Source organism: Achroia grisella, unplaced genomic scaffold, assembly GCF_030625045.1.
Source record: "Achroia grisella isolate CSIRO2021 unplaced genomic scaffold, CSIRO_AGI_Agris_v1 utg782, whole genome shotgun sequence".
In the NCBI taxonomy this organism is placed as follows: domain Eukaryota; kingdom Metazoa; phylum Arthropoda; class Insecta; order Lepidoptera; family Pyralidae; genus Achroia; species Achroia grisella.
In genome coordinates, this window is record NW_026713022.1 from 3213663 (window position 1) to 3240126 (window position 26464).

Consider the following 26464-nt stretch of genomic DNA (forward strand, 5'->3'; position numbering starts at 1 on the left):
TATTTAAAATATCAAATATCACACATTCAATCACTCAATCGAATCACATTTTTAGTTATGATATGATGGAAGTGTGCTAGGTGCACCCTTCCATCATGTGTTAACGCTATATGCTGGAGGGGATGGAATCTCATTATCTCTTGTAGTGTTTTTTTTTTAATATGATAATGAAACCCGTGCACTGGACGGTTTACGCTGGCGAGGCACCAGTGGAGAATAATAACATGAACATAAGGTCAGGTTAGTTTACCCATCGTTTCAATGGGGAACCGTGTGGAGGTCAACCTGACATAGAACATTATTAGCAACGGGGTCAAGAGTCCACATTACTAATAATCCTCTCCCCTGTAGTGTCATATTTTTTCTACACAACAAACATGAGTCGTTTATAATATTTTCTAATAAACTCTCTACTCTAATAGATTAAAAGGTATTAAATAACTAGTATACTGGAATACATAGTGAAAAAATAAAAATTCACTGTATTAAAGTCGGTTGTTGGTTTAAGTCGTTTATAATATTTTCTAATAAACTCTCTACTCTAATAGATTAAAAGGCAGCGCGGCGTAGTCTCCCGCTCAGCTGTGCTTATACCTAGTATTAAATAACTAGTACATTAAATACTGTTCTTATAATACTTTGTTTATTTGAATTAATACTAGGCTTCAGTGGTCTAGTAAATTAGCACACCGCTTTAATTTGGTCGCGGATTTAATTCTCTGCATTGTGCATGTAAACATTTGTATTCATGGGTATGATTGTTTATATTGATCTGGGTGATTTCTATGTATATTATGTATGCATTTAAAAAATATTTATAGATACAACCAAACAATACATTTAGATATATACAGTTGTTTAGTACCCATAACACAAACTCTGCAGTATTCATATTTATGCCATCCAAAAAGACATTTGATGCGTTGAATTTTCGCTTGGGGCAGGATTTGGTTAGTTTGCTAGGATTCAGCCATTGCGATGAGTGTTTCCGATTAAAAATTACTTTACCTATAGATAGCTACTTATCCGATAAGGTCTATGTATATCATATAATTCTGTCATGCAGGCAATGTCAGGAGATATTACTTGTTCATAATACTATGTTAAGTACGTATTATTATATCTACTGCTAACATCCTCTGTTACCTGGGCCGGGTTTTACCGTACGTCACCGGATATCCTCGCACCCGGTTATTCTGTTAGAATCAGGTGTAAGATCAGGGTTGTCAACATTAAAATATTTAGCCACATAAGAAGTAATCATAAATCTGAATAATGTTATATAAACTAAGTTTGGCTTTGTAACCTCGTTCGTCGTAGTATTTTGACCGATTTTCATAGATCACTATCTCCTGTAAAGTATAAAATATCGTCGTACAAATAACAAAAATCTTGTACCTACTTGTGAGGATCTTCGCACGGCTGGCATCCCTGTGTAACATAGTGATACAGACAGCAGGAAATGTGCAGGAAGTGTCCGACACAGCTCGGTAATGTACTAGTCAGGCGCTGGTATACCTTACAAATACAATGAAAACATTTTGAGAAACAGACGTTTTGAATTTTAACGTCTGTTACACAAACCGATTATAATCTTACCAAAATTAATAAAGGAGCAACGTATGTGTGATGAAATGGCATAAAATTATATTCAGTATTAGGGGAGATATACCCATATTTATTAAAAAACAAATATACAATATTTTTTTACCCCCTGAATATCTAGTCCCAACTTTTTGTTATGGGTACTAGCCAACTGATATAAATGCTCAGATATTTTCATTTGTAAATACATACATATTATACATAGAAAACACCCAAACAATACAAACAATCATACTCATAAATATTTGTACCATGCGAGGAATCGAAGCAGCGACCATCGGAAGTAAAGCGGTGTGCTAAATCAAACCACATCAAAATTACATGAACGATATATTTACCACGATAATATTGTTAAAGAATTCTCGATATTTCGACGCTGTTACAGAAAATGTTACTAATATTATAAACACGAAAGTTTGCGACTATGGTTAGATGTATGGATGTATGAAAAATCTACTGAATGGAATAATTCAATTTACAATATTATTGAATATTAACAATGATATTAATGAAATTTACAATAATATAGCTTATACATCAGAATAAGCTATAAATTTCACGCGAATGAAACCGCGGGCACAGCTAGTAACTAATATATGTATTTTACTTCATTGAATCTGGTTTGGTAATTTTATCATAAATAAAGCTATCTGAGATCTAGTCTATCTCAGGTAGCAGCTAGTATTTTATATAATAATAATAGGTAGAATAGAAAATTTTCAATAAGAAGTTATAACATCTTTATAAATATATCCAATCACTAAGTGATAACAACAAAGATAATGATTTCATTTATAGTACAAGCACAGAGCACTGTCCAAAGTTGTATATTATAGAAACGATAGAAGTGGGATGTTTAAATTTTTTACAAACGTTCTTATATATTTAGGTATCCATGTCTTCCCATCTACCGTAAATATATATTATATAACTCAAAGGTGACTGACTGACATAGTGATCTATCAACGCACAGCCCAAACCACTAGACGGATCGGGCTGAAATTTGGCATGCAGGTAGATGTCATGACGTAGGCATCCGCTTAGAAAGGGTTTTGATTAATTCTACCCCCAAGGGGATAAAATAGGGGATGAAACTTTGTATGAAACTTTGTAAATTTTAAACCGATCGGGCTAAGACTTTGCATGCATAAATCTACTATGACGTAGGCATCCCCTAAGAAAGGATTTTGATAAATTCGATCCCTAAGGGGATAAATTAACGCGAGCAAAGCAGCGGGCAAAAACTAGTTTTTATATATAATTTGTCAAGCAGTTACTGCCATAGACTTTATTTAATTTGGGATACAAGTGAGTCTGATGATACTGATTTAGATAATAATATGACAGTCTGAAGATGGAACTAAAAAGGCGGTAATAGGAACGTAGTAACACCACTATAGAACCTTGTTCAGTGCGAACTCATTTGATATTTGTCGATGATTACTTCACTAACAGGCGTTAATCAGTGTTATAATGGAAATGAAGTCACTATATGTATTTCCACTACTAATTTTATAAACTATATGCAAATATAAATTACTAACTGTACCCGCAGTTTTAACCGCATGAAAATTATAGCCTATGTGTTATTCCGATGTATAAGCTATTATATTGTAAATTTTCATTAAAATCCGTTCAGTAGTATTTGCGCGAAAGAATAACAAACATCCATCCGTATCACAAACATTCGTGTTTATAATATTAGTAAGGTGAATCTCAGAATGAGTTTCAGATACTGAAATAATAAATATAGTATATCTATTCTCTGAATAGCTGAACTTTAAGTAAAACACAGAAACAATTTTATTTGTAATAAAAATGTTCTTAAATTATTACTATAAGTATATAAACCCCCATATTGGTAATGTCGTTTTAATAATAATTAATTCATACAAACAAGTAGGTACATAATGGAACACAATAATTTATATAAGATGTTACGTTTTTATCCATAACAATAATTCAAAAAGTCCGCAATAAAATTATAATAATAAAACATTTCGCAAAAAGCCCTAACACAATACAAAAACAGTGAACGCACGGGGCCACTATATTTTCGTTCTAGCCACAAGAGACGAGATTGGATTTGACGCCGTCCCCGCCAGTATCTCTTTTATTTACTTCCTTTTATACCATTCAACGTTTTTTTTCGCCGTCGGTCCCCGGCAAATTATCTGCTAAATTAAATTGCATTTGTGCAGAGTGTCAGCCGTTTGTTGTTGTCACCGGCAGGCTAGGTACCTTTGGAGGATAAAAATTAAGACTCCTATTTTAGTATTGTTGTTGAATGAATAGTGCTACTTCACATGCAAATGAAAATGTTATAGACACATGTCTAGGATCATAATTATGTCTCTATCAGATGGCTGATATTATTGATAAGAATTATGATCCCAATGTTAATATAGAAGTAAACTTTTGTGTTTTGATACACTTAATAACTGAAATCCGTTAGACCTTGTTCAACAAATGTCAAAAATTCTGTGTCTATCAGACACCTGATAGAGACAGAATTTTATCAAAATTATGATCTTGATGTTAATATAAATATTTAGAAGTAAACTGTTTTAATACTCTTAATAACTGAGGTCCGTCATTAGATCTTCTTCAACAAATGGCTGATAGTTAATATATTGATATTAGTGAAATGAATACATATTTTTAACTAGTTATTTTACTTTTTTTAAATATAAATTGCATTTTTAACTATATTATTTTGCATCTTTAATTCATATTTATTGTAAAGTGACTATATCACAGTTTATTATGTACAAAGACCTTACTTGCTTATAGTTAATATATCGATGTTAGTGACATGAATACATATTTTTAACTAGTTATTTTACTTTTTTTAAATATAAAATTTAATTTTTAACTGTATCCGTAATGTTGCAGTGTATAACTTGATTGCATCTTTAATTTATATTTATTGTAAAGTGACTATATTACAGTTTATTATGTATAGTTAGCCCAAACACCTTGAATAAGAATGTAGCCGAAATAAAAATTTCTATTTAAATTCCCAACCTACTTTCTTATCACGAGACTACATCAGTAATGTACTACAACTCTATGTAATCGAATCTTACATTTACTCTAACTGTACCAGTCGACAAAATTATATGACCACCCTATTTGTAATAGCAGTCGTGATGATATATTTTATATTCGTTTATTTGCCCTGAAATATTCTCAAGGTATCGGGGGTTGTTTGCCCGCAATTGTTGACTGTGTTTAGTGCTTCCACATAATAGGGGGTGCTCTGAATATCGAGTTGAGCAAATATTGTGACGCCCGAAAGACTTTTACGATATTGTTATTTTAAAGCTTATCCTATCTCCCCCTGTATATTGTACTACAATACTAGAACGTCCCCACTTGTTTCATCTTAATTCTCACAAGTGGTATCATATGTTTTCTATTATTTCTTACGAATTTGCCTATACAGCACCATTATGTTTTTAATTACCGTGACAATTTTCTATCGAAATTAGTCGATTAATCATTACAATAAGGTAGGCATGAAAATATTATAAATACATCAATACGTAATCATGACTTGATTTGAAAACCATTTTTGAGCAATAACTAGAGGGAGTCATTTTACTTTTTAATTGTATATTCAGATATGGTTATGATACGTTTTTTTTTTGCAACCAGACATAATGCTTATACAGTTTTAATTCATGAACTCTACCAAAGATACAAACGCCTTAGTACCTTATCACAGTGATATTATTGAAATCTGCATCATGTTTTAATATTAACAATATAATGTTAGTGTGACAAGATGCTTAAGTCTTTATAAGTTATTCTATTATTTTTTGTGTTATTAGAATGAATAACTACCTGATGAAAACAACTGGCAACTGTGTCCTTTATACATAAACAACACTATAAACAACATGTCATTAATATAAATTATTTCCATAGTATTCTTCATGCGTTGTCCTTTCCATGGACAAAGATATCATGCTGTACCCTGTAATTATACTGTCACCATTGCAACAGCTTACTAGCAGCTTACTTTATAAACAACAGTGAAACCTCGAGTATAGGAAGATCAGCTGTGTTCAAGTACCATAATAACAATGTCACAATATTCCACTAATGTCAATCAATATTATTAAAACTATAATTACAAGAAGTCACAGTTCATATATCAAATAATCCCTGATACTGTAGATGTAATTTACAATCGACCACTCGTGTAACTTTGCTCTAAAATGCCTTATATTGCATTGTATGATATTTTCAGGAACTTTATTATAAATTTTAATAAACATAGCAGGCCATTATTTTAATAAAGGGGTAATATCTGAAACTAACCTCTCTGCGTTACGAATGTTACGTGGATATCTCTTTAGTCTTTCATGCGTTTATACGGATATCTTACTATTATTATAAACGCGATAGTTTGTGAGTATGGACGGATGTTTGTTAGTCTTTCACGCAAAAACTACTGAAAGTATTTTTATGAAACTACAGTAATATAGCTTATACATTAGAATAACAGAACTGGTAGAATTTTAAAATTATGTATATTGGGCGAAATACAATGATAAATGTCATGTAAGTGTGATGTACACGAAGTTACGCGGGTCAGCTAGTATATACAATATACATATAGCTGTTACTATTAATAAATGCAATATTGAAACGTATTCTTACCTTCTACTTGCTAAACTATAAATGTGAAATCGATACGTACCCCAGTCACGCGCAATCACGTACACGTAGGGGTAACGTAACGGGTCGATGAATGTTAAGATATATGCCAACATTGACAACCAATACCTGTGAAAAGAAACAAAAGGTACAATCTATTTATTATTTCGTCCCTCATCGTGAAGCTGTTAAGACCAGCTACGGCTAACGGCATTAGAATAGTTCGAAACAATTGCTATATCCCTAATTAATTTCCGATCACTCTCCACTAGACTTTCAAGATATATCCGAACTCTATTCAATGTGCAATATAGGTGTAGCCTCTATAACTGTCGGAATTTGATCACCAATAAGAAGGTCGTAATGCTTCCAGTAGCGGTGGTCAGATTTCCGCAATGAATATTTGTGGTTTGCGGAATTAAACAAAATGGTATAAATGTATTAAGCAATGAAATGCACTTCCGCAAAATATCACCTACTTCGATAAAATAAATACAGATTGGTTAGATTTTGTGAGATGAACCCCAATAAGTACCTTACTTTGGATAGATATTGTACAGTTTTTTGGACCAAATACAACTTTCTATCTCAGAAAACAAAGAGCAACCTCTAAAAAAGCTGATTATTTTAATGTGTTTTATTTCGTCCAACTTTAGAGTTAGATAGCCATTATCTGAAAATATATAACAATAAACGATACATTAAATTCCATGTCAATTAATTACAGAGCGTTTTCGGAATCACTGAACTTCAGTGCGCTAAATCAATTATATTGAAAAACTTTGTTGTGTGATATCGTTTCGGGATCACAGGTCAGGGTTGCCACATTTAGCTGAAAATATTTAAACTTACTCAATCAAAATGTAATTAAAAAGTACATGTAATATTTGTTTTTATGATAATTTAATTTCGTTTAATTATTAAGATGTAAACATCCAAAAATATATGACAAAATTATACGTTTTTTGTAATTGTATGTGTTTACACAAATAGACAAATTATAATAAAATATCTCTGGACTATTCACACAGATTCATCTAGTCCCAAGCTAAGCTTGCATTAAAGGGACTAGACAACTGATATTTTTTTTAAATACATACATATAACACACCCAGAGACATGACAAACAATCATTCTGCAACAATTTGTATTCATAAGTACAATTGTTAGTATTGGTCTGAGTGTTTTCTATTTATATTATGTATGTATTGAAAAAAAAAATCATTATACTGTGTTGTAAAAAGGCTATGTGTACACACACATATCTGTTCATGTGAATAAAGTAAATATTTATCGAAATTACCAAACTGCGAGTGGATCAACAAAGCTCCTAACTCACCGCATGTATGACCATCCAAGTACAAAACACCCTCGGCCTATTCACAGCGAATGTTTAAATGCATAAAAGCTCCTCAACATGACGGGCCATCATGGCTCAATACATGAATGCCTTTGATGGTCGCGATCATCGATAATTTCGCTCAGTATATCTATTTTGTATATTTATAATGTAATCTTTGGTTTTGCGGAACGGGAGAGTCACACAAGTTTCTTACTTGTTCTCTTTGAGATGTGTCTGCGTTCCGAATGAATGGTAGAATAAAAAAAACTATGACTAATCAAAAGTTATTGTATTGAGGTTATTTGAATAAAGATTATATATATTTCTATTACTATATATACTATACTATATTAGTGCTAGTTATTTTTATAAATTTTCGTAACTCTTTTTTTTGTGGTTACTTAAATTTTGTAAGTATCAAAATTAGCTGACGTAGACGTAGTTTTGCCATAAAAAATAATGTATACTTTACCGTCGTATTCTCAGACTTACTGAACACTGAAAATTTCATCAAGAATCGGTCAAACCGTTTCGGAGGATTTTTGTTACGAACACTAGTCTTTGAGTCACATCCTCCTTGCACCCTATACATTATATAAAAACATACATAACAATATGTATGTATTGGTCACCGTGTACACTCAACAACACATTTCCGAGTACCACCTCGGCAAGTTTCAATTGCGGGATCGCCGGGATCCAATTTGTTTTGAACAATCGGTTTTTTTAGCTTTTGTTCTTGTTTTTAATTGAATTCGCGGGTTAGGCGTACAATTATTGTTCAACTTGGAATATAACGGGATACTTCATTGAATAACGTTTTTTATTATTGACTCATATGATTGCTTTTTGGTACGTCGCATCCACATAATATTGTAAACAGGTATGTATGTTAAAGTTAGTTTAGTTAGTCTGAATAAAGATTCTATCTGATATTTTTGTAATAACAAATTCATCTATACTAATAATGTATATACAATCCATCTTTTTTAATATATCGTTTATGTTATTTCTTTATTGTATGTATAAATTTTCTATTTATCTATTATTGCTACTTTGTAATATTGTATCTACTAAATATCACGAAGATGGACATAAACTAAATTTTATTTTAAATAAGCAAACGAGTCACATCTAGTAGACTATGTTGTAGATCGTATCTTTTAATTATGATTTTGTTATACATTTTTTTCTGATAATGTGGCAAACAATAGACTATATACTAATAGGTATTTGAGTTTGTCAAATTCATAACTTTCAGGCTGGGAAAGCTGTAAGAAACCTTCCCACAAGATGATGTAATTATGAGTTTATTATAATAATGATATAATTATTCCTTTATTATTTTCTTTGTTAGAACTGCCCACTGAAAAAGTAATGCCACCTTTTCAATTCGAAATCCTGCTATTCATAATGTGGGCGACTAGTAGGTGTGTTAATTAAAAAAATATAACAGTCAGCCGTTTTTGTTGTTGTCAGTGGTCCTGGTCACGTCTATAGGTGCTTGCCACTTTCATGTGGGTGAGAACTTTCATTGCCTTTTAATTCGTATGAAACAGAAAAATAATGTAACATTAAACTTTTTTTTAATTCTTTTTCTTTATTTATTAAATATTATTGTTTAACTTTACTTTCCAAGTGCCGCGTGTTTAATTCCCAGGCACTACAAACTTCTACTAACTACTACTACAATATTCATGAATATCTTCTTGAATTATAATATAGAAAGCTGTACGTATTAATCTACTAAATGTAATTTGTATTTACAAAATAATAATAATATAATTCGTTATTGCTGACTGAAAAAGTAATTCCAAAAAAACACTTTGCATAGATATATCTAACAAAAGGCGGCCTTATCGCTTAAGGCAATGTTTTACAGATAACCTGGAAAAAATCTATTTTAGTATGTTTATCAGATGTCAAGTACTCATAAAAAAAGTAGTAAAACTACTGGTAACATGAGCTCTGCTTTTTAATTAAAGGGGCTAGCACAGCGAGAGCTGTTATGAGATGTGGTATGAGGCTGTTTTAAAAAAATACATTGCAACTATATTATAGACAAGTTTCCTTACATGCTGTTTTATTATTAACATAGTATTTTCACCTACATTTACACCTTTACTGTTGCATCTTTGAATATTCTTGACCAATTATTTATATCCTTTAGTACCTATTCATTCAGAATTTAAACTGGACAGTACATGTATTGTATGCTATCGGTATTTTTATCGTTTCATATCAATGTCATTACAAACACCAAGTGTACTAAAATTTTCATGAAAATTCTTATCAATATAAATATCTAACCATATCTTTATCTCAAATGCGTTATGTACTAGACAGATAGAAATAAACTATACATGGAGATCGTCCTTTTCTATAACAACTGTAGTCCTAAAATAATGTATATAATATTGTTGTCTATGAAAATTTTAAATATTAATTAAAATCAGTAGTAAATGACTAACATTTAAAAATGCTGCTCAACGTAAAACAGAATTTTATTGCATATTCTTCGCTTAGTTTAGCCTCTCGCGCCAAGGGGAATCTAGGCAGAGTAGTGCAATTTCATATATAGACTTTGGAGGGTGGTGATAAAAAATATGACCTGCACAAGGCTGAAATTATTCAATGGTCCGCGAGCAATTTACCGGCCCAAAACTTCTAAGATAGTTAATGATGGTTGTATTATGAATTAATAGCAATTTAGAACCAGAACAAAATGACCGAAATTATTTTTTTTAAAAAGACCTTCAACCCACCCTCATAACCGCAGCTGACTTTCACTAGGCCAATTTTTAACCATCTTAGAAGTTTTCGATCAAGAGGAAATAATTGAAAAATTCCTCTGACTTGCGGACTACTATGTTATGAATGATTTTGAGTACCAGTTTGAGTTTTCTAGAAAGTCGTCTACGTAGTTTGTACTTCTGTTTCGCCGATTTCAGCTGCTAATCATCTTGCTTTGGAAGCTGTGTTTCAGTTAAAGAGTGGGATTCGGCAGTGTTATACGAGATACTGAAGCATGTTAGTCGTCCAAAATGGCAAGACAATAATGGCACCATAGACATCATGTGATGACGTGATGCTGTTCATATATAGGTAGGCAATAGTTGCCACTTTAGCTGTTAGGTTGTTTGCTATTCTAGAAACAAAATACAAAGATAATTCAATATGAATTTCAAAACCTAATTACTAGGCAACGCAAACCCACAAAATTGTTTCGAAACGTTTATTTATCGTCGAAAACAATGACTAAATCGAGGCACTGCTGTTTTAACTTATTTTCGTTTCTCACACGGAACGTAATATTGTCGGGAAAAGAGAAGAAATAACGCCGTGTTCGGTTTGCCTGGACAGTGGGCTTTTGTGCCCGGCTTTTGTTCCTGGAGTGTAATTCAAAGCTAATGATGTTATCTCTTTGTTTCAGTGTTTCCGAATGTGCCACCGGCGCCTGGCATGCCCTGTGCGGGCGAAGATAGTGAGTATTGTTTTTTTTATTTTATAACCTGCAATCCACCCAGATTTCACACGGCTGTATTTTCTATAGATTTTTATTTTTTTTATAAAATACAGTTATATTACTCTCTAATATAGATTTCTATGACTGAAAGAATGTTTAATATTGGTTGTATTTAAACTACGTTGGATTTACATTATTTTGGATAATTCTGGTACCATTAGCATGTATGAGACCACAAATATTTATTTTGGAAAGCTGAGCACCGCTATTGGAAGCGTTACGATCTTTTTTATTGGTGATCAAATTCCGATCGTTATTGTGTTCACACCAAATTTCGACACGTGTTTCGCCTCTGAGGTAGACATCATCAGGCATTGAATAGAGCTCGGATATAGCTTGGAAGTGGAATTTGGTCTAAATATTTAAGATATTAATTAATGAAATGGACTTCCGCAATATATAACCTAATTCTAGAAAATGATCCTCTTGTAATATAAAATATTAGGTTAAATAATTGCAGAAATGCGTCCGTTTTTGTAGTCTATGACATATGAAGGTGAATCGTTGTTCCAACTCAAGGCAAATAAAAATGTATAACTATCTAACGTGACTTAAATTTGCAAGCTATTGGATAAAATTAGCAAAAATGGACATAAAAACGAGATGCTTCTGAAAATAAAAAAGAGCGGGTTAATTTGGCCCCCCAGGCACTAATTACTTAAAAAGTATTGTCATAGTGAACGAGAATGCAACAAAATTTTTATGAATCGTTGTATTTGAAAAATTAATTAGTAAACATCAAAATATGTATATAATATTAATAACCCATGATAATTCACACAGCGCAACCTAATACCAAAGTAAGCAACGTTAAAAATCTATAACAACATACCTAGTGTATTCAAATAGTAAGGTGACTTTCAAGTTTCGCGGGTAATATACATTCTATTTTTTAATTATTGTTGTTGTTGTGTTGGTCACATGTCTCGTACATATATTCCCAGTTTCCTATACATAGCATATACTTAGTTTGTTATGTATAATAATTAACAGTCAGACTAATACAAACAGCCCATACTCATGAATACTAATGTTTGTATCATAAGATGTTTGTACATTACCCGGCTCCGTCGGAAAATCGACCGTATCCTATTGACGTAAAATTTTGAATATTATTATTTTAATTTAACAATATAAAAGCAGTCACTTTTCTTAATTGAAAAAAAAACTATAATATATTAATATAAGAACGAATTTGAACCTTCAGTTGTCGTTTTTCTCACGTGTGCGGGAAACTCTTGGGAATTACTTTAGTATAACTATAAGTTTCTGCGCCAATGGGGCACACTTAACCATATAATAATTCTATAGTGCTTGTTACCAACTTTCTCAGCACTCGCTTACACTGAGCATTATATTAGAGTATAAAAGAGATATATCTATTGCCCCAGTTCGACGTTATGTTAATTTGTTATATATCTCACTCTCTTGGAAATCGGAGAGTGGAAAAAGCACGTCCGTGTAGAAAGGGTTCTCTACTAGATGCCTATTATTACTGAATGTTAAATTAATTATGATCAAATTTCGACCACTGGGTGACCACTAGTTATTTTTAAATAGGTTTGTTTTATTTAATTGGTTGTAAGACTATAAATAAATATTCAATCTACGTAATCGTTTCTATACTTTAACTAGAGCATAAAACTATAAAAAATGCTATCTAAATACTTGAGATTTTGTTAGGGAACGTTGACGGTGAAGGCAAGCTTGGTATCTCAAATTGAACGGTATTGGAAGCATCGCAGGTATTCATATGCTAATGTCGACAGCGGAACGTATAAGTATAATAACATTATATTATATTACATATTATTATATTCATGGACAATTCAAACAGCATCTCAAGCTTCTAGATTTAAAAATGATGAGTAGAGTATGATATTTCCATACAACTTTTAGAACACTTTTTTTGCAGTAATCAGTTAGCCTATTTACTTTCTCGGGATCTTGACGTTAGTCAGTACACAAATATGTGTACCAAATTTCACCTTAAAGCAGTTCAGTAGTTTTGGCGTGAAAGCCAACAGACAAACAAAGTTTCTATATAATGTGTACTGTGTATTAAGAGATATCTACTTATATATTTACCCGCCCAATCCGGTGTAGATAATCTGAGAGCAGTGAATATTTTACGTAGCCAAGAATCGCGTTTAAATAAAGAAAAACTCTTGGGTGCATCAGAACGTCAAATAAAACAACTTTCAGTAACGAGCATGCATCGCCGTCAAGTGGAACATTTCAAATTCTCCCATACTACAGACGGCCTCGGTAGTCTAGCGGTTTAATACACCGCTTTACTTCCGATGGTCGCGGGTTCGATTGCTCGCATGGTACCAATATTTGTATTCATGAGTATGATTGTTTGTATCGGTATGTTGTCTAGTACACATAACACAAGCTTTAGCTACCTTAACTTGGTTCTAGTTGGCGCTGTGTGAATTGTTCGGAGTTTATTATTATCTATACTAATGTATAAAGAGAAAGAGGATATTAATGAGGAAAGTAAACTTGAGAATCACTTAATCATATCGAAAATTCTTTAACTGTTTGAAAGGTAGGTTATTTCAGAGTGACATACCCCATTTATTATATTATGTTAATATATGCAAAACTGACAAACTTATGAATAACTACACGAAGCCGGTCGGTCTACTCGTGTACAATAATTAGCTAACAATCTCGGAATCATTGCAAAATATGCTGCATAACGGCGAGATAAAGTTCTTAATCGAATGGGGCATAAATCACTCGTGGGCTGACACGACACTGGCTCCTGCTTCCGCAAACTTATGGAAATTTGACGTGGCCGCTTCATAAACTCATTTTTCAATTTTTCTTATATCGTTTAAGGTTTTGGGGTTCCCAACTTGGGAGTTTTCTGCCAAGATTGAGGATGAGAATATTCGTTATACAATATAATCATATTTGGGGATTTTTAGTATACATTCACGACAAATATCACAGATGGGGTAGGTAGAAACATTATTTACTCCAACTTTGCAAGGGATGAGCCTGTCGTAGTCCCTCGGATTAACTTAGAGAAATAGAAATTAAAACACAATTATTTTTATTAACAAAATGTTTTTGGGGTCTTTATAATAATAAATAAATAACCCTGGACAATTAACACAGCGCCGTCAAGTTAAGCAAGGGGTACTAGACAACTGATATAAATGCATAGATATATTTTTTTTGTACATATATACATAGAAGACCCAAACCGTTCCAACGTACGTACGTGTATCGTGCGCAAAATCGACCCTGCGAAAGGCGATATGCTAAATCGCCGTCGCTGTCTATTCTCTTTTAGCTTTCAAATTACGCAACGGATTTTAATGCAGTAGAATAGAATGGAATAGAATAGAAAATCATGTATTCAAATAAACTTAATTTAAGCACTTTTGAATAGTCATAACAATTTGTTTTTTCTCTACCACTCGTTCGGAAAGCTGTCTCATCACAAGAAGAAAGAGCAAGATACTTGGGTGTTGCTCGTTTAAATAATCCTTGTAAATTTACATTTACAAGTCGTACAAGAATACTGTAATTCTTACGTGCTATCTATCTTATATACTATACAATTTACAAGCTAAACATACTAGTAACGCTGAATCAAAACTCCCACTCAGCATTTATACTGTAGTATGGTTATACCACAGCGCTGATTTTCAGTGGGGCCACCACACACGAGAGAGCGTACGTAAAGATAACAAAATAAAATAAAACGTTAAAATTAAGACCATTTTATAAATAGGTATGAAAATGTATGTAAAGATAAATGCAATTTTAATTAATGTATGTAGTAAATTTAGTATATTATTTAAGTAGGTATATTGTTATGTAATGAGATATTTATTATAATAAAATTTATTAATAATATTTAAATATATAATGTACATAAACTACAACTACACTAGTTGGTATATGTTATAGATGCTTATTATATTATTGTCTTCTCTGCTAAAATTATTTTTGTTCTTTAAAGCACCTCTTTAAAGAACAAAAATAATTTTAGCAGAGGGTGAGTGAATAAATTATGTTTGAAAGAACCAAATGTCACTGAATTAAGGATAGGAGGAGGCAGATTATTCCAGCACTTCGTGGCAGAGTATTTAAAACTACCACGAAAAGCTGCGGTGTTAAATTGATTCAAGTGGAATATATATATATATATATTATATGTATAACATATGCGTGTTATATTATGGAACAAGCCGAGAAATTCAAATGTTAGTATTGCATGTATGCAGCCAGGACGGGAGCCCCTAGTAAATAAATACATAATATGAAATGAACCCGCTACCACTGTCTGTTCGCTTATACCTTTTAAATTACGCAACGGATTATATGCAGTCAGCAATAGATAGAGTGATTCAAGAGAATGGTTTATATGTATAATATATGCACACATGCAAAGCCGGAGCGGGTAACTAGTAAATAAAAATAAATAGCACGGGCCACAAGTAACAAATAATGACAATCGACAATCGTAAAAATGGGTGTAAATATTCGTTTTAATCCATTAACATATAGTGATTCAGAAAATTCGTTTTAAATTGATAAGATAGGGTATCGATAAGTCACCGGTAACTATCAGTTGCCACACAACAGTGTTGCTTTGCTCTTGTCATGTTGGTATCTGATGTCTTGTGCGCCGGGAATAAAATTCTTCACAGGTGATATTATTCACGATATTTTCATAATAATTGATCACTCAAATTGTACTATAAGAGTCCTCTTAGTCATCTGGAGTGATAACGCATTAGTGTCGTTTATGTCACATGATAACGCGTCCGTAGTGCTGTTCATGTATATAGGCGACGGTTACCACTTACCATCAGGTGGGAGCCAGTTTGTTTTCCATTCCATTTATTGTACACTAGCTTTTACCCGCCGCTTCGCTCGCATTAAACAAAAACATATTTGTTTTTTTTTAATTAAATGTTCCTATGTTCGTTCTAATACCTCCAAGAACATGTGTACAAAATTTCATAATGATCGGTTCAGTAGTTTTTGCGTGAAAGCGTAATAAACATCCCTACTTTCACTTTTATAATATTATTAAGGATTAAGGATAAGGATAAGGATAATAGAATGTGTAGTTATTTCCATGTTTGACTGTACCATTATAGAGGAGTACGTAAATATATATGGTATATAAATTTGTAATAAAATACAATCGAATAGAAAACTGTTTACCTTTCGAAATCACTTGGGAAATTGTTTTGTTTTTAAATTTAATTTACTGTTTGTGTTCAATGAAATTGTTTACGATCTGGTAAAAATACAAGAAAAGAATTCATTATTTTATTTCGGACGAATATTTCATTATTTCAATAGTTCTTAGATTTAGTTTTGATTAAAAAAAATATAATTTTAGTCTATAATATTTTTTTACTATTAATAAAAAGATATTATTTAGTTAAATATACTGTAGTATACATAATTGTTTCTCCTTGATATAACGTAACATAAAATATGTTCTAATTTTCTACGGATTGTAAAAAAGAACACCTGTATACAGAGAGTAACCTTGAGTATTAATACCACCTGGAAAGTGATATGGTGACTAAGTCTAACGAAAATACGAACTCTAAAAATATTGTATATATCAACACTTATGATGATAACGGCAATAATAATTCTAGTTATATGTATTACTATATATGCAACGGTTTCAACTGTCCCTATTGGGCACTTGCAGAAAGTTTCCACTCTGTGTGTATATAATCCTGTGTTATAATTTTATTTATTTTTGATAATAAAATGCTACACCTGCCGGGTCTAGTCGTATATGCACCTGGGACAACAGCGGACGCATATTGGCGAATTTACTAGGAATTTAGCCTTAGAGTGGACCCCAGGAGGTCTAGCCAATTAGATGTCCCCATTGGTCAGCTATTGCCAATTATTAACCCTAAAAAAGTATTGTGAATACTTTTATTTTGAGTACTTATTTCAATCGTATTTTTTTTTCAGGAAGCATATACAGACGGGGTGCACGGCGGTGGCGAAAACTTTACCGAGTCAATGGACACATATTCCAAGCCAAACGATTTAATAGAGTAAGTCCATATAATAATAACCCAAAATACAACACTGTATACACGCAACACACACCCACACAGCGCCCTCTAGTTCTAAGCTAAGCAAAGCTTGTGTTATGGGTGATAAACTGTTAGATATACTTAAGAGGACTATTACAAAATGATGCCGCTCAACTTTAGGTATAATCGCATGGATTTACGCACACACACAGTAATACACGCACACAGACGCAAATAACCGTGTAGCTCAATCGGTGTGGATTTAGTATGAACCATTTTGATCCTTGTAATATTTTAATTAATAATGTGATATGTTTCTACTTAACTGAGACTACTTATTGGATTTTTTTAAATAACGTGATTTATCTTAATTATCAAAGTGCTAATAATGACCATATTTTTTTATTATATTATTCCTAGAGGGTTGATGTCAGGATGCTGGCCGATTGTACAACTAAAAGCCAAAACCTTAAGTAATATGAGTAACAAATAATTGGGATAAGGACAGGAAGATGAAATTACTATAACATAAATTTATTAATTAATTCTTCTTACATATTAATTCAGTTTATTTATTAATAGATACAATATAATTTATTATAAGAGTCGGATACATTATTGCCATATTCACTTGTTCTAAATATTATACTTAGCAAATAATTATTTTATTTATATATAATAGTTGTGTTTTCAAGGCTTTGTTTTGATTTAAAGGTCCCATCCTTATATGTATATTAGGTGTGTCCGCGACTTCGTCAGCGTGGTATAATGAAATTGACCAAATAAAGGAAATATATTTAGATTATAACCTAAAAAGTTTCTTTGTTTCAATTAAACAATGACGATACTTTTATACAACCTTTCATCTCCGCTTTTAATCCCTTACAATACTTTTTTCGCACTATAAAGTAGTCTATCTTATATACCTTTCTCAGGGTATACTATCTGTGTATATGTATATCTATCTATATAGACTACCTGTGTATATATATGGTAGTGAATTTACAAGGTACAGGGGAATAACACCCGAGTTTTCAGGAATGGCAACGCATGAGGGAAACAATGTGCTGATATGAACATGGCAGGTACTGCTCATGTATATAGGCGACGGTTACCCCTTTCCATCTGGAGAGCCGTCAGCTTGTTTGCCATTCTAAGTTGTAAAAAAAAAGCTTCAACTGCTATCATTGCTGTTCCTGCATCATTGACGTCGCCGCATGATATTGGCTGATATTGCAGCTTCTCGTTCTTGGTTGGCCGATTCTTAATTCTTGATAAATAATTAATTGTTAATGTCAAACCTTTTTATAAATTATTATAAGACGCCTCATTGATTATATGTAATGAAATCACCATGAGCTATAGAGATTTTGGACAGAACCTTAAAAGACCTTAGAAACACCTCTGCTCTCATTGGCGGGATTACTTTTATACTTTTGCTGGAGATTTCTGAAAGACTCTCTGTGTCATTAACATCGTCTCCCTTATGGACTTTAATTGAAAGTTTAAAACTACTGACAAATTTGAGAGCTCATTTTTATGGAAGCACAGATAGTGATTTCCCACACTAAATGCTCAAACTTGAGGAAGGAATTTCTCAAAAGCATGATCCAGTCATGAAATTTAAGCCCGCCGAACATGTGCAATGGCGTCCCATTGGATATATTGCTTACTAAAGAATTGAAAGACAATTTAATTGTAGACCATTATAACCGGTACGTTAGCTGGGCAACCAGCTTATATACCAAGAATACCGATGATTCCAACTGATCTGCCAATACCATTTTAACGGCTTAAATTTCAATGTATGTTTTGATCTTAAAAAACTACGCAGATTTTGATTCGTTGTTATTTAATAGACAGAATAGATAGACTCAAGAGGAAGGTTTATATATAACGTCCCAATACTGTACACGGATCTTTAAACGCGCGATAACCTATATATCCCATATTCACGCGGGCGAAGCCGCGAGCTAAAATAGTCTCTAAATAAAAACATTTATAATGTTGTTGACTTTTCACCCAAACACGCATAATTATTTGACATAACTGTACAATAATGAAAGTCCAACGAGTATAATAACAGAATAGCTGCAATTTAGAAATATCTGTATTGTGTAAAATAAAATAAAATTGGATAAAATATCTCTAAACATTAAGGAATATAATTTATATATAATTTGGTAATTTATTTACAATCCACATTGCATACTAGATGATATACACTATATAACACAAGACAAATGTACGTAAAAATAATAATGGTATTTTTATAAACAATAACCCTATTTTAATTTAGAAAAAAACTACAAAATAAACATAGAGTAAAATTGGTTTACATTTTCTTACATTTTTCTCTCAGATAAGCGTTATTTTTAAAAATACTAAAATGTTATCTTTTTTAATTTTAACAATTAATTGCCATTAGTGTGACGAAATACCATGCTCTTGTGCTTTTCATAGTCCAGCAGGGTAGGTAGGTTTTATTTGTAGCATAACTGTACTTTTGTCTTGGCATGCTAAAATAAATATTATATATATATTTAACAACAACTTTAAATTAATATTCGTAGAAATAAGTATATATTAGCAAAATTAATTAAATATTACTTAAATTATCAAAATGGTTTAGTCGCTCTATACTAATGTTCACTGACGAATGTCTTATCTTATCGGTGTTGTAAAAAATGGCATATGTCCTACCTCGACGAGCGCGAGCGCAGCACTGGGAATTTACTTTTGGCGCAACGGAATTTATACAACTTTAAATTATTATTATTGTTTATTTTTTTCTTAGAAACTTATATTTTTTTTTTCATATTTCTAATTTACAAATATATTAACTTTATTATTATGTTTTTTTTATGCAACAATTTCGTTGTATTTATGAGAAAATTAGAAATGATTATGGCAAAGTTTTGTTGAAATTTCGGGTTTAATTATGATCAATTTTTTAGATATTTAAGTTGAAAATGAAAAAAAGGACGATGCTGTCTCAATTTATAAAGTAATTATCAAGTTTTAGTAAAGATATCATATCAATTTATGTTTGTTTATTAATGAACGACGACCCCAAACTTCTGTCATTTAGCGTTTTTGAATAAACTATTTTAGAAATTAGGAAGACTAACAAAGAGAAAATTAACATTTAAAAGATGTTGTTTTTAAGATTAGATATCTATCTATATAATTCAGGAATCAAAATGTATATCCGACTCTTAATTTCTTAGAACCAGAACCCCAAAGACACTGCTTTTAGGCCAAAAAATGTGAAAGGCCTCTTAAACATAGTTTTTTTTTATATGCATGCGTAATATGAATAGAAAACACAGACCAACAAACAATCCTGATACAAATATTTCTGCCGAGCGAGAAATCGAACCCGCGATTTTCGGAGATAAGACGGTGTGTTTAACTACTAGACCACTGAGTCATATATTATGTCTATAGCATCGAACTTCTTTTAATGGATGAAAACCAAATGGTCCGCCCTAGCAGAATACGGATATTGCTACTATGAGTAAGAAGTCAAGATAACTCACAATAATTAACCACAGTGATTTCCAGGAAGGACCGCGTGGAGATCGACCTGACATAGTTTATTACTAAAATCACAAAAACATATTACTAACAATTCCCGTCCCATCGCTCTGAGAACACCCTATAAACGTCAAACTACTGGTAAAAACCAGTAGTTTCACGTTTATAGGGTGTTTATTTCCCCCTTCTATACTTTTATAGAAGGGGGAAATACGCATATTATTATCACAGTGACCAGGTGGATTGTTAAAGAATTTTACTTCTCTGGCTTGGTTTATTTTTTTATTGTTAGTTTTTCATGATTTTATTTTATCTTAGATTTATCGCCCTCTATTAAAGAGAATCTTCTTTAAAATTGATCCTTTTTTTTTATTCCAGCGCGCCTTCTGTGCCTTCTGCCAAGACCGAATCTGGGGCCTGGGACGGCAAGGCTTCAAATGCATTCAGTGCAAATTGTTGGTGCACAAGAAATGCCACAAGTTGGTTCAGAAGCCCTGTTCCAATGAGCACGTGGACCCCGTCGAGGTTAAAGACGATGCCAATGGAGAGAGCACACTGGGTCGGGCGTCGTCTGTTAGGTGAGTTAAATATATATTGAATCTTTTCTTTAATTGATGATAATAGAATGGTGCACCCGCCTGTGCTAATGGTATACGCTGGCGGGACACCAGTGGGGGAAGATAGAATGAGCATGAGGTCAGATCAGTCAGCACATCATGGCAAATTTTCCAGGAATTTATTGCGATGGATTTCTAGAGGAAACCGCATGGAGGTAGACCTAACATTATACATTAGTCCACATTACTAACAATCCCCTTTGCTTATAGAAGCAAATAAATAAACTATGTGATTGATATACATAGTTCATAAATTATTACGTCACAAATTGAGAGGGAGTGGGGTCAACAAAATTTTACATTATGTCAAGGGTTTAGAGGAGTCAGAAAATTCCTGTTTAAAATCATGAAACCTAGAACTCGTCCAACTCTACAAAGTTTCTCTGGACTTTATTTATGGTTTGTTTAAATACGATATTTTAACTATTAATATGTGCCCAGCTATCGCATGATAGGAGGATAAAAGTTCTGAAATTAGTGTACGGCACACCAATTTCAGCAACTATATTCATGTCCCCAAATTTCATCTGAATTCCACGCTAATATGAATGATTTTTCTAAACGGCTTTTCGTCTCGGTGGCAGATCACGTGCGGAGCCCGAGCCACCGCTGCCGGAGACCCCGCCGGCGCCGGCGCCGCCCGCCCCGGTGCGGCCCGAGGACCTGGAGCCGGGCTCACAGCGGCAGTACTCGCTGGAAGACTTCGAACTTATCAGGGTCATCGGTAGAGGCTCCTATGCTAAGGTGCGCAAATATATTACTTCCGATTGTCACAGAGAAATTCTATATATGCTATGTAAAGTGTACAATTCTAAATAAAAGCGAATAAAAGTTTAAAACAAGATTTTTAATTATTGCTTGTTCATACTATTTCAGGTGTTAATGGTAGAATTGAAGAGAACGAAACGTGTGTATGCGATGAAAGTGATCAAAAAGGCTCTAGTGACGGACGACGAGGACATAGACTGGGTACAGACGGAGAAACACGTGTTCGAGACCGCCTCCAATCATCCGTTCCTGGTCGGGCTCCACTCGTGCTTCCAGACGCCCAGCCGTCTGTTCTTTGTCATCGAGTTCGTTAGGGGAGGAGATCTCATGTAAGTATTCATTCTTCTTTGGGGAATTTTTACAGAGACAAACTTTGGACAATATCATCTGACTTTGTCCAAAGTTAAAGACTTTAGTCATCAGTATAGGTAGTTTATTTTACTGCCAAACAGCTTCGTAAATTGTATTTCGCTTTGAAAACAGTAAAAAGGGTATGTGGTATACCACAGGAATCAGCAGTTTATTTTTTGATGACCCTAATGCAGTTCATGTCCATAAGCAATGATTGTCATAAACAATTTTGTGGAGGAACAAAAAAGTAGACCGTCACGAATACCCCGCAAATGTGAATATTCAAATTTATAATTTATTAAAACAAGAATATGACGGTAAACTCTCGATTTTACTACCACAGTTCGCCAATATATGACCAATTCCATAATAAACGAAAATATTTCAAATTTTTTTGTGTATTTTTGAATTAAAATATTTACCAGTTAACCGGGGAAGTCCTTGTTTAATTACGCAGCATATAACGGAAGCGAACTCTTTCTCTAAGACGAATTAGTATGTCGCACCACAACATAACTTCATATATATATTTTTGATATGAAATATATGTATATATATATAAAGGAAAACATTTCCCTATAAGTTTAAGTACAAAAACTTTGTTGTACGAAGCTATGTCCCACTCGTTTCAGGTTCCAGGGCGCAACATAAATTTCAGTCCGTACGCGCTAGTGTTTACGTTTGTCGTATTTATACATCCCGCTCGGTTACCAGGTTAAGAATACACCAGATGTGAAACGTACATCAAAATATACATTAATTTAGTGTTTCTTAAAGTACTACTACTAAGGTAATGTAATACTGTGATATTGTCAGGTTCCACATGCAGCGGCAACGGCGGCTGCCGGAGGAGCACGCGCGGTTCTACGCGGCGGAGATCTCGCTCGCGCTGCACTTCCTGCACGAGCGCGGCGTCATCTACCGGGACTTGAAGCTGGACAACGTCCTGCTCGACCACGAAGGCCACATCAAACTCACCGATTACGGCATGTGCAAGGTACAATGCAAGGATGTAAATTAGGTCCCAGTTATAAAAAAGTGTGTTAGATTTATTTAAAAAAATGAAGTTAAGCTTGGTTTTTAAATCAAAAGAATTTGAAGAAATATGTTAGAGCAGTATTAACGGTTACGATTATTCTATTCTAGTTTCTATTTTTATTGGGATTAAAACTACATAACGAAAGCAGTTGTATTTCTGTGCTATTACATATACGTTAATTCTTATTAATTTCATATTACGTTCTAACGATGACAAATCCAAAGAAATCATCCTTTTACCATCGAATCGCTCACCATCGACATGGACTTCATATCCCCACTCCGGTACCTAGATGGTTTCTGAGTGAGGTTTTTAAAAATTGGTTTTGGATTAGTTTCTTAAGGGTCGGCAACGCGCGCCTGACAAACCTGCTGTTTTAGGTGTCCATAACTTGACTATCACTATGTATCGTATGCTTGTTTGTGAACATTATAGTATAAAAAGATGACCCGTAAGCTCACCGTGGTAATATAAAACAAACTACGAAGTTGCGTGCTCATGTGGTCGTAACGATTGCAGGAAGGCGTGCGTCCCGGGGACACGACGTCGACATTCTGCGGCACGCCCAACTACATCGCGCCGGAGATCCTGCGCGGCGAGGAGTACGGGTTCTCGGTGGACTGGTGGGCGCTGGGCGTGCTCACTTACGAGATGCTCGCCGGACGGTCGCCCTTCGACATCGCACAGGCCGCAGACAACCCCGACCAGAACACAGAGGACTATCTCTTCCAGGTGATTGCGTCGTTTATTTATTTAAACTTTATTGAATTTTGTACGATAGGCGGATTTATGCTATTATCATTCTCTACCAGCCAACCTCAGAGGATGCAAAGATACTCGATATATAATTTCACCCGATTTTCCTTTAAAAGGGGGATACAAGGTTTTTGCTTCGCGTATTCATGGATGGGTGTTGAGGGAGACAATTCTTTCACACAGTCCTTTTCTTCGTCCGAAAAAAAGATTGACTTTGTGAAAAATGCATAATATTATGTATACATATCTTTATATATCATAAATAAAGTGAGTTATCTGAACTTACTTTTTTGACGGCTGGTAGGAATGGGTAGAAAAAAATTAAAAAACAGCGCCGACCCCAAATAAAACCATTATTTCTCACGATACTACTTTTCTTATACACGATTTTTACTTATACACGATACGGTTTTTCAAGAAAGGTGTTTTAAGGTTTCTTAAGGGTCGGCAACGCGCATGTGACAAGCCTCCATACGCCTAAGGCTACGCTATTTACCAACAGATGGATAAGATGAACGTATGCTTGTATATATGCAATACAGCACTAATGATTGTGATGGTATATTTCGCAGGTGATCCTAGAGAAGACGATCCGTATACCCCGCTCGCTGTCCGTGAAGGCGGCCTCGGTGCTGAAGGGCTTCCTCAACAAGAACCCGGTGGAGCGGCTGGGCTGCGGAGAGAATGGTTTCCTGGATATCATCAGTCACCCGTTCTTTAAGAGTATCGAGTGGGAAATGGTTAGTTTTGTCATGTACTATGCATATAATATGTATACATACCGTCTTACTTAACGTTCTTTTCATTTTGTTATGTTTTTGTGCTGGCATTATCTATTATCTAATTTTAATACATTTTATTTTGGAAAAAGTCAAATCTCTGTAAACAGCCTGTGTTATCTGATATAAATACTAAGATATTTTGTAAGTGTATAAATTATATACATAGAAAACACCCAGACCGATACAAATAATCTTTGATTACAAATGTTTTTGTTTTGACCCGCTACCATGTGAAAGGGTCAACAAAACCTCTAGAGATGTCGTATGCTTACAATACATTTTTATTATGACCGACAATTATCATCAAACTTAACTGCCAACTCCTGCCTGACGGAAACGATTTTAGTCTGAGGACACAGCTAGGGGTTCGAAGTTTGGCTCGTTATTCTAATCCCCGTTTGAATTGGACGGGGGAATGATTGGAGGAGAGGAGACCGGGGCACCGGTGGAAAAAAGCTGTATTTCTCCTTCCCATCCTTATAGTGGTATTGGTGGGGACACGACGGTAGTCATGCAAATATCGTCTGAATCTATAAATTACTCAAATGTATTTTTTTTTTGTTCTTTTTATATCCACAATCTGTAAGTGTAGTATAATCGGATTGGATGGTGACCATGCAAGTCTGCAGTCCAGTTAGTGCACGATTTTTTATTTAAATGATAACTTCGGCGTTATATTAAGACATCATGACCTGAAGTACACTAGTCAAATGAATTTTCTAAATTTATATATTAGCTAACAAGTTAGTTAAACGGGAGACGTGTGTTTCAGCTGGAGCAGAAGCAGGTGGTGCCCCCGTTCAAGCCGCGCCTGGAGGGCGAGCGGGACCTCGCCAACTTCCCGCCGGAGTTCACCGACGAGCCGGTTCACCTCACGCCTGACAATGAGTCAGTATTTCCTAGATTCTTCGAAATCACCTTGCATTACTTGTAGTGTTCACTTATTTATTAAGTCGAGTGCTGAAGCTAGTTTATAATAATATTTGTTAAATTCAACAGCACTGTGATTGCGGACATCGACCAGTCGGAGTTCGAAGGTTTCGAATACGTGAACCCGCTTCTGATGTCGCTGGAGGACTGCGTGTGACAACACGCCTGTCTGCTGCATCCCTACCACGATCCCTTGCAGGTACTTACCACCACTTACCATCAGCGTTCTCACAATACGATTTTGTACAAATTACTCTTTCACGCGCAAATATTTTGAAAGATTCACGCAGGAAAAATTGTAAATTTATACAAAGAGAACGAGAAAGACTGTGTAAGCCGCCAGCTCGCGCATTCCTGCGGACATCTGACATGGAACAAAAACATAATTATAGTTTTTAAACGTGTCTATGGAAAACAAAACATGAAATTTTAAGACGTAAATGATATGAATCATACGCGCAATAACGCGCGAAAGAGTGAACAAAAAATAAAA

The 26464-nt window shown here is 33.8% G+C and overlaps 1 protein-coding gene across 5 annotated transcripts in view; it reads left to right on the forward strand.

Moving 5' to 3' along the window:
* The window catches only part of LOC131851365 (atypical protein kinase C), a 239487-nt gene that overhangs the window by 212435 nt on the left and 588 nt on the right, over nt 1-26464 (forward strand). For all 5 annotated transcript variants that reach the window (XM_059201858.1, XM_059201857.1, XM_059201855.1 and 2 more), the window contains 10 exons: nt 11049-11099; nt 17121-17206; nt 21107-21306; nt 21930-22089; nt 22222-22442; nt 23281-23461; nt 24023-24235; nt 24832-24999; nt 25814-25929; nt 26041-26170. In XM_059201858.1, the coding sequence (XP_059057841.1) occupies nt 11049-11099; nt 17121-17206; nt 21107-21306; nt 21930-22089; nt 22222-22442; nt 23281-23461; nt 24023-24235; nt 24832-24999; nt 25814-25929; nt 26041-26128 (1484 nt within the window). In that variant the 3' untranslated portion in view covers nt 26129-26170. The remainder of the gene's footprint in view (nt 1-11048; nt 11100-17120; nt 17207-21106; nt 21307-21929; nt 22090-22221; nt 22443-23280; nt 23462-24022; nt 24236-24831; nt 25000-25813; nt 25930-26040; nt 26171-26464) is intronic.